This window comes from Ranitomeya variabilis, chromosome 1 (assembly GCF_051348905.1).
Source record: "Ranitomeya variabilis isolate aRanVar5 chromosome 1, aRanVar5.hap1, whole genome shotgun sequence".
NCBI classification, from domain to species: domain Eukaryota; kingdom Metazoa; phylum Chordata; class Amphibia; order Anura; family Dendrobatidae; genus Ranitomeya; species Ranitomeya variabilis.
The window spans coordinates 762,013,988-762,022,560 of NC_135232.1; the positions used below are offsets into that span (position 1 = coordinate 762,013,988).

General features: G+C 43.5%; 1 protein-coding gene across 1 annotated transcript in view; it reads right to left on the reverse strand.

Annotated features, from left to right (window-relative positions):
- LOC143783201 (serine/threonine-protein kinase PLK2-like) overlaps positions 1-6,785 on the reverse strand; it is a 114,086-nt gene extending 107,301 nt beyond the window's left edge. The window contains exons 1-3 of the mRNA XM_077271624.1: positions 6,552-6,785; positions 6,050-6,157; positions 5,679-5,795 (exon numbers count right to left, since the gene is read on the reverse strand). Of these exons, the coding sequence (XP_077127739.1) occupies positions 5,679-5,795; positions 6,050-6,157; positions 6,552-6,650 (324 nt within the window). The 5' untranslated portion in view covers positions 6,651-6,785. The remainder of the gene's footprint in view (positions 1-5,678; positions 5,796-6,049; positions 6,158-6,551) is intronic.
- Positions 6,786-8,573: the final 1,788 nt, after the last annotated feature.

The following is an 8,573-nucleotide window of genomic DNA, read 5'->3' on the forward strand; positions in this document are numbered from 1 at the left end:
AGCTTCAGGCCACGCTCTGCTGTGCTCTGCACTATACTTACATCTCTATTTTCACAGAGTCCTCTTCTGGCGATTCCTATCCTGGATCCCTCTGGTCTCTCCGGTTCCCACTCCAAGTTGACTTAGCCTCTCCTCACGGAACCCTCCAGATACTGCTACCGGCAGGATCAACCCTTCTGAGATTTCATGGACCTTCCGGGATTCTCTCCACCAGCAGAGCCAATTATTCCACAGTGTTTCTAGTCTGTCAATACGAGTCGTCCTCTGGTCCTGGATTCGCGGCTTTCAGGCAACCTGGTGTTGTGATGGGGGAATTCCTGTATAGGGGTACACCTTGTCCGGGGCTCCACTACGTGGTACAGTGTCGTGATCCAGAGGTTCCTTCCCTCTGACACCTTTTCCCTTTTTGGTTAACCTTTAACCTTGTTAATAAATATCTTTTGGTTTATGAGATCCACTCTCCTGTCTTTTGAGTATCGGGTATACAGCCGCCACTGCACCATCAGTGGTCTAGTGAATCTACTGTACTTTGTCACGCCCACACTGTGGTGTGGTCACATGGTCTGTGTTGGAAGGTCCTGTGAGTGGAGACTTCTTGAAGAGCACACGGTGAGACCATGTACCTAGATGGTCTGTGTTAGAAGCTCCTGTGAGTGGAGACTTCCTGAATAGCACATGGTGAAACCATGTACCTGCAGAGCCTGAGAAGGCTAACTGTGTTGAGGAAGCTACCGTCCTTCTAAGGGTTTGGAACTGTCGGGTGGGACATTGCGGAGCAAGTTATCATACGGGACAGTGATCCTAGTAAGGGAGGTACCCTGAAAGCCAGGACTGACAAGCAGTCAGCGTGTGGAGCGGAGCTCCTGGAAGCTAACCTCAGACAATGGAGTTGTAAGAAATGGCAGAGAGGTTTATCTGCTACACGAACAGACTGATAGTCATGACATGTTCGTGTATGTAATGAAATGGACTTTATGTTATGCGGTTTATGCTGAGTAAATAAACCAAATAGACTGTTTTTGTGAGAAACCGTTCCTGACAGGTTCGGCCGACAGTCTAATGATTGTCAGAGAGATAAGGATCCAACATGTCTGATTTTGGACTGACGATCCTTTTGTTCTCTAAAAGATAAGCACGCTTTATCTTTGCTAGATATCACATAAGAGATATCTAGCAGCCATTCTTTTACATAAAACACAAGAGCACTCAATAAAATGAGTGCTCCTGTGTATGGGAGAGTCCGGTGAGATAGCTGCCAGATGAATGATGGGACAGCTGTTTAAAGCATATGGGGGCTTTAGTTAAATACTTATTCAGCTGATATACAGTGGGGAAAATAAGTATTTGATACACTGCCGTTTTCCCACCTAAAAGGAATGGAGAGGTCTGTAATTTTTATCGTAGGTACACTTCAACTGTGAGACAGAATCTAAAAATAAAAGGCAGAACTTCACATTGTATAATTTTTAATTAATTAAATTGCATTTTGATGAAGTATTTGATCACCTACCAACCAGCAAAAATTCTGGTTCTACAGACTTGTTTGTTTTTCTTCAAGAAGCCCTCCTACTCTGCTCTCATTACCTGTATTAATTGCATCTGTTTGAACACACTACCTGTATAGAAGACACCTGTCCACACACTCAATCACATTCCAATCTCTACACCATAACCAAGACCAAAGAGCTGACATCAGGGACAAAATTTTAGACCTGCAGAAGGCTGAGATGGGCTACAAGACAATAGGAAAGCAGCTTGGTGAGAAGGCAGCAACTGTTGGCACAATTATTAGATAATGGAAGAAACACAAGATGACTGTCAATCTTCCTCGGTCTGGGGCTCCATGCAAAATCTCACCTCGTGGAGTAAGGATGATTCTGAGAAAGGTCTGGAATCAGCCCAGAACTACAAAGGAGGACCTGGTCAATGACCTGAAGAGAGCTGGGACACAGTCTCAAACATTACTGTTAGTGACACACTATGCCTTCATGGATTGAAATCCTGCAGGGCAAGGAAGGTCCCCCTGCTCACGCCAGCACATGTCCAGGCCTGTTTAAAGTTCAACAATGACCATGTGGATGATCCAGAAGAGGCATGGGAGAAGGTCATGTGGTCAGATGAGACCAAAATAGAACTTCTTGGTATAAACTTCACTCACCGTGCTTGGAGGAAAAATAAGGATGAGTATAACCCCAAGAACACCATCCCAACTGTGAAGCATGATGGGAAAACATCATAATTTGGGTGTCCTTTGCTGCAAAGGTGACAGGATGATTGCACCATATTGAAGGGAGGATGGATGGTGTCATTTATAGCAAGATTTTGGCCAACAACCTGCTTCCCTCAGTAAGAGCATTGAAGATGGGTCGTGGCTGGGTCTTCCAGCATGACAATGACCTGAAATACATAGTCACTGCAACTAAGGAGTGGCTCCGTACAAAGCATTTCAAGGTCCTGGAGTGGTCTAGCCAGTCTCCAGACCTGAACCCAAAAGAAAATCTTTGGAGGGAGCTAAAACGCAATGCTGACCAGTGACAGCCCTGAAACCTGAAAGATCTGGTGAAGATCTGTATGGAGGAGTGGGTCAAAATCCCTGCTGCAGTGTGTCAAAAAGTAGTCACGAGCTACAAGAAATGTCTGACCTCTGTAATTGCAAACAAAGAATTCTGTACCAAATATTAAATTTAGTTTTTCTATTGTATCAAATACATATTTCATGCAATAAAATGCAAATTAATTAAGTAAAAATCATGTAATGTGATTTTCTGGATTTTGTCTCTCACAGGTGAAGTGTACCTATGATAAAAATTACAGACCTCTCCATTCTTTGTAGCTGGGACAAGTTGCAAAATTGATAGTGTATCAAATAATTATTTTTCCCACTGTATATAGCCTCATTCAGGTGGCTATATTTTTAGTCTGGCACACTGATCCTACATTGATCTACTATTACGTCAAATAAATTAAATATTGCTACATCTACATGACTACATCGCCAGAACCACAGTTTGTACACGATCGCATCACAAGAACCAACAATAGTTCTCAACTACAAAACCAGAACCACCAAAAGTACATGACTACAACACCAGAACTACAGTTGGTACAAGACTACATCAACAGAACCACCATCCCTACACAACTACATCACCAGAATCACCGTCAGTACATGGCTACATCACCAGAACCACTGTTGATACACAGCTACATGACCAGAACCACCGTCTGTACATGACTGCATCACCAGAACCACCATCAGTACATGACTACATCACCAAGTTTAGTACAGCGTTCAATTGCAATATCAGGTCAGCCCAATATACAATTGTATCACATGAAATTGCAGCTCCCAGTATGTCTTTAATAATGGTAAGGATATACTAGGAGTTGTTATTATTAGCCATCATCAGAGTACAGACCATGCAGGAATCACAGTACTGATGTGGTGCAGGCAGTAGCACTATTAAACATTTAAAAAATACCTTAACTTTTGGGAGATATCATATGTTTTAGGTCCATTAATTCTGAGCACATTGGTGGGGGTGTGGGTCCTGAAATCCCTACCGATTGCTCAAAAGGGAGTCTGTCACCCACAAAATGCCAATTAAACAGCATAAACATTTATATAGTGGAAGTAGCCCCTACAAAACTCATATACAGTATAGCTTAAAAGGGTTGTCCGGTCTAGAATGATAAGTCTGCCGTCACGCTGTGAGACTGCAGACTTATGAATCCTCCCAGCACATAGCAATGTGCGCTGCTAGGATTCGCCGGTGTCTGCGCCGGGAACAGTTGTCAATTACGGTATGCGATATGCATACTCCCGGTCAAAACTTGTGGGACTCTAGTGGGACCTCTGGTGCCTAGTGGCAAATACGGTTCTGCACGCATGCACTCGTCCAACCACTACCTCTCTTGTGATAAGCAGCTTACTCTCAATAGACAATGTAAATATGGAGCCTGGTGGGGGCGAGGGAAGCTTTCTCAGCTCTGCTTCATGCTACATCTGAGAACTCTGTGAGAATGGCTGCACCCAGTGATCTAAAGGTACCTTCACACATAACGATTTTGTTAACGATATGTTGCAACGTCACGCTTTTGGTGACGTAGCAACGATCCCGCTAACGATCTCGTTATGTGTGACAGCGACCAACGATCAGGCCCCTGCTGGGAGATCGTTGGTCGTAGGGAATGATCAGAACCTTTTTTTGGTCGCTGATCACCCGCTGTCATCGCTGGATCGGCGTGTGTGACTCCGATCCAGCGATGTGTTCACTTGTAACCAGGGTAAATATCGGGTTACTAAGCGCAGGGCCGCGCTTAGTAACCCGATATTTACACTGGTTACCATTGTAAAAGTAAAAAAAAAAAAAGTACATACTCACATTCCGATGTCTGTCACGTCCCCCGCCGTCAGCTTCCCGCACTGACTGTCAGCGCCGGCCGTAAAGCAGAGCACAGCGGTGACGTCACCGCTGTGCTCTGCTTTACGGCTGGCACTGACACAGTCAGTGCGGGAAGCTGACGGCAGGGGACGTGACAGACATCGGAATGTGAGTATGTAGTGTTTTTTTTTTAACTTTTACAATGGTAACCAGGGTAAATATCGGGTTACTAAGCGCGGCCCTGCACTTAGTAACCCGTTGTTTACCCTGGTTACCCGGGGACTTCGGCATCGTTGAAGACAGTTTCAACGATGCCGAAGTCGTTCCCCTGATCGTTGGTAGCTGGAGAGAGCTGTCTGTGTGACAGCTTCCCAGCGACCACACAACGACTTACCAACGATCACGGGCAGGTCGTATCGCTGGTCGTGATCGTTGGTAAGTCGTTTAGTGTAACGGTACCTTAAGTCATACATTGTTGGATTTAGGGTCTCCTTTCCTACATCCGGTTGCTCTCAGATGACGTAGGAAAGCCTGGTGACAGATTCCCTTTAAGAACTTTTTTCAGCATAAAATAGAACGAGGAGTCCTGGAAGCGATGATATGGCCCCCACAAAGTCCTGATGTCATATTTGACTATTTGTGGGATTCCATGAAGAGACAGAAGATCTGTGGTTAGTTCTCCAATATGTTTGGAGCAACCTCCCTGCTGAGTTCTTTTCAAAAGCTGTGTGCAAGGGCACTTTTGCAAATTCACTTGCATTTTAATTGTAAAAAAAAATGAACACTTCTATTTTGGAAAGCATTCTTATTGTGAAGCATTTTTCCCATACCTGCCTTAAAATGTTATACCTTGACAAGTCTACATATGTTAGGAGGGTTGAGAATTTATGGATTTTGCTATCTGGCCAAAGTAAAGCTCTATGGCCTCGTTATTGTGCTGCTGTGAGGACATAGGGAAAACATTACTGGCACTGGCATTATTTATTACTGAACACTGTATGGCAGTATTATTTCGGCACTGTAAGGCTAGGAAAGCATGGTGCTATTTCATGGACACTATCCCAAAACTGTTTTTCCAAAAATACAGCGACCCACACAATGTTTCACTCAGTGGCCTATTAACTCTTTGATTTGATCTAATAGCCAATCAGAACTGTAGCAGGATTTTTTTTCATAGGAAATAGTGATTTAAATAAAACTTAATACATTCCTATGAGCTATATTAATAGTTTTCCTCATATACAAACATGATATCACCCAGCACCCCTTACTAATAAATGGTTGCTAGCAAACCTTGTGTCTGCAGTACTCCATCACCAAGTACATGTACTTTTGGTCTTGGAAATTATGGTAAAATCTCACAATGTTTCTATGTTTCAGTTGGCTGTGGAGTTCTATCTCTTTTTCAACCTGAAAAATATAATCCAAAGAAAGGGCCATGATGAGCAGACAAAAGCACGGATGAGCAGACAAGGAGCAGGCGGCATGTGCGTTGCTGCGGGAGATACTCTTACTGCACTTTTATATATAGCTAGCAGTAAAAAATGTACAGTGTGGGCTCATCATGTACAATGCAGAGTGTCAATGACGGGACGAAATGGCAGAAGGTTTCTGCAATCTCAATGGGCGTGAAGTAGTTAATGCCTGCAAACATTAGTCCTCACCCCTCCTCTTTGCTGTATCACAATTTTTCTAGTGTGGGAGATCATCTTCACTGCATAGACTTGTCTGCTGGACACATCTGTGCATTTGTAGCACCTGCCGAAAGCACCCTGAGAAGACATAAAATAACATTAGTAGTCATTAATGACACATGCCAATTCATAGCTGACATTAGCCAAGTGACGCACCACACAGGCATCTCATTCCAGCCATTAACATCCTTCCAGAACCTGATTGTCAGCTGAGCCACTCTTCCAAAACTGTAATTAACATTTTATGGCAACCTGTCACCTTATGGCACCTTAACCCTTCAGGCCCTCCCAGGAATGTAATATATCCATGTTACCGACACAGGATATTTTACGATTTTACATAGGGAAGGTCTGTGCACAAAGAAGATACATAAAGTCTTTCCCAATAACCATTTCTAGCAAGTATATAATCCATCCCCATTCTACGTATGGTGGTAAATGCACCTTTATCTAATTGATTGCGGACACTTACCTTCCCAAGTAGATTCCCTCTATTGTACAGTCTCCCAGATCCTGGATCTTCGATAACATAGTGCGATCTCTCTGGATGATCATTACCTGGCACCTCCATGTCCTGATCATTTCCAGCCAAGATATCCTCTAGCAGTGTCCCAAATCACAGGCAAAGGACGAGCATCCAGCCACCAAACACTAGAGCTCGCCCATTGGAGGAGCTCAGCTGGGACACAGCACTCTAGAGATGGGAGGAGAAGAGCAGAGGGAGGAGGAGGTGACGGAGAGAGGACAGGAGGGAGGACAAGAAGGAACAGGCAGCAATAAGTAGTGTATGTGCTGTAATGTGGTGCTGCTGGGCATATTCACATTAGGAGCGGGAGCTTATTCTGCTTTAATGATTAGCATCCTACACTGACTCTACCTTATAGCAGTAGGATATATTGCTGGATATATATAGCTGTATGTAACGCTTTTAGAAAAGGTTCATGTTTCCGAGATAATTCCCTGACTTTACCCCACAATTCCTGGCTGGGGCCAGAAGACAATATTTGGGGCACATTTCTGAAAAATGTCACTTTCACTAGATATTTGTGTCAGCACGGATATCATTGAACCTACTCCAGGTGCATTTACTGGATGTGCAGAATCATTTTATTAATCCTATCTAGCATTACAAACAATTAGGATAGTATAATAAACATAAGGCTGGAGGAACCCCCCATGTCCAATTCAGATTCTGCTCTAATAATATTGTTACCTTTTCCTCCAAAGACATATCAATCAATAACCTTGCATAAGTTTGCATCATTAGCGATGTGCGACCTATAATTATTGAAGAAACATACATATATACACAAAAAGAGCAGAGACTTGGCTTAGTCAATGTACATTGAAAAAACAAACAAACTGAGCTCAGAAAGTGAATCCTTAACTTAACTAGTTTAGATAAGTGGTGTGTGAGTTTTATTGCCCCCAAATTGATGACCTTATATTAATTTTGGGACAATAAAACTTTCACACTACTTATCTCAGAGGCCACACCAATAGGCTATTTATTATTATGCATGCCTTTAATTTCTTGTATTTGCACTTAGGTCCAGTAATAATTAGTGGTTGTACTTAAAGAAGCGGGTATTGGTCTCCGTTCATAAAAGCAACATGGTGACACGGTGACATACCCTGGAGTCTGTCAGCCCAGAGTCCTTATCACAATGTGTGGAGACACGGGGGTCGGCAGGCGCCCAGGTCTGCAACCCAAAACTGCATGGACAGGTATCATCCTGCCAAACGCCCACTGTCCTTTTAACATGGGCATAAAGCTACTCAGACAACACAGGATGAGGGTAAAACAGTGTGGCAATGCTTTATTGAACCACAAAACAGGCAGATAACACATAGAACAGTCCCAGCAGAGTACCCCAAGATGGTGCACATTACAGAGTCTCACCCTTCCGCTGTCTCGCTGGGATAATGGTAGCTGTTACTTCAAAGCTCCCAGGGTTGACTATCCCACCTGTGGCTTGCACACAGAGAGGAGGTAATGACAAGTGTAGGAAGATGACAGTCCATTGAGGTACAAGGCCAGTTGACCCAAGGATCACAACCTGGCTTCTCCAAACATCCATCTCCATGGAACCAGGCAACCGGCAAGTCCCAATCCTGGCTTTCTCCAAATGTATCCATGGTTCAGTAATGGTCAATGGAGCAGTCCTGTGTTCTCCCATCTGGGGCCTTAGTCCCCTAAGCTCATCTCCTGTAGAGTTACACGGACCAGAAGAAAAGTATCTTTACATAGTTCACAACTGGTCTTCATCCGCATCCAGAGGTCAGAGAGAGATGTGAATGAGGCCAACCTGCATTGTTTGTTTATGTAATCTATTTGCATAGTTTTTCATCATCTGTTTGGGATAGCTAACAAACTGTTTAGAATTGACAATGTGTGTAATCAACATCTCAGCAAACATCATTGTTCAGTGGCCATGCATTACTGTCTTGCAAAGATAATAGAAAATAAACTGTAGGAGATAATATTAGAGGT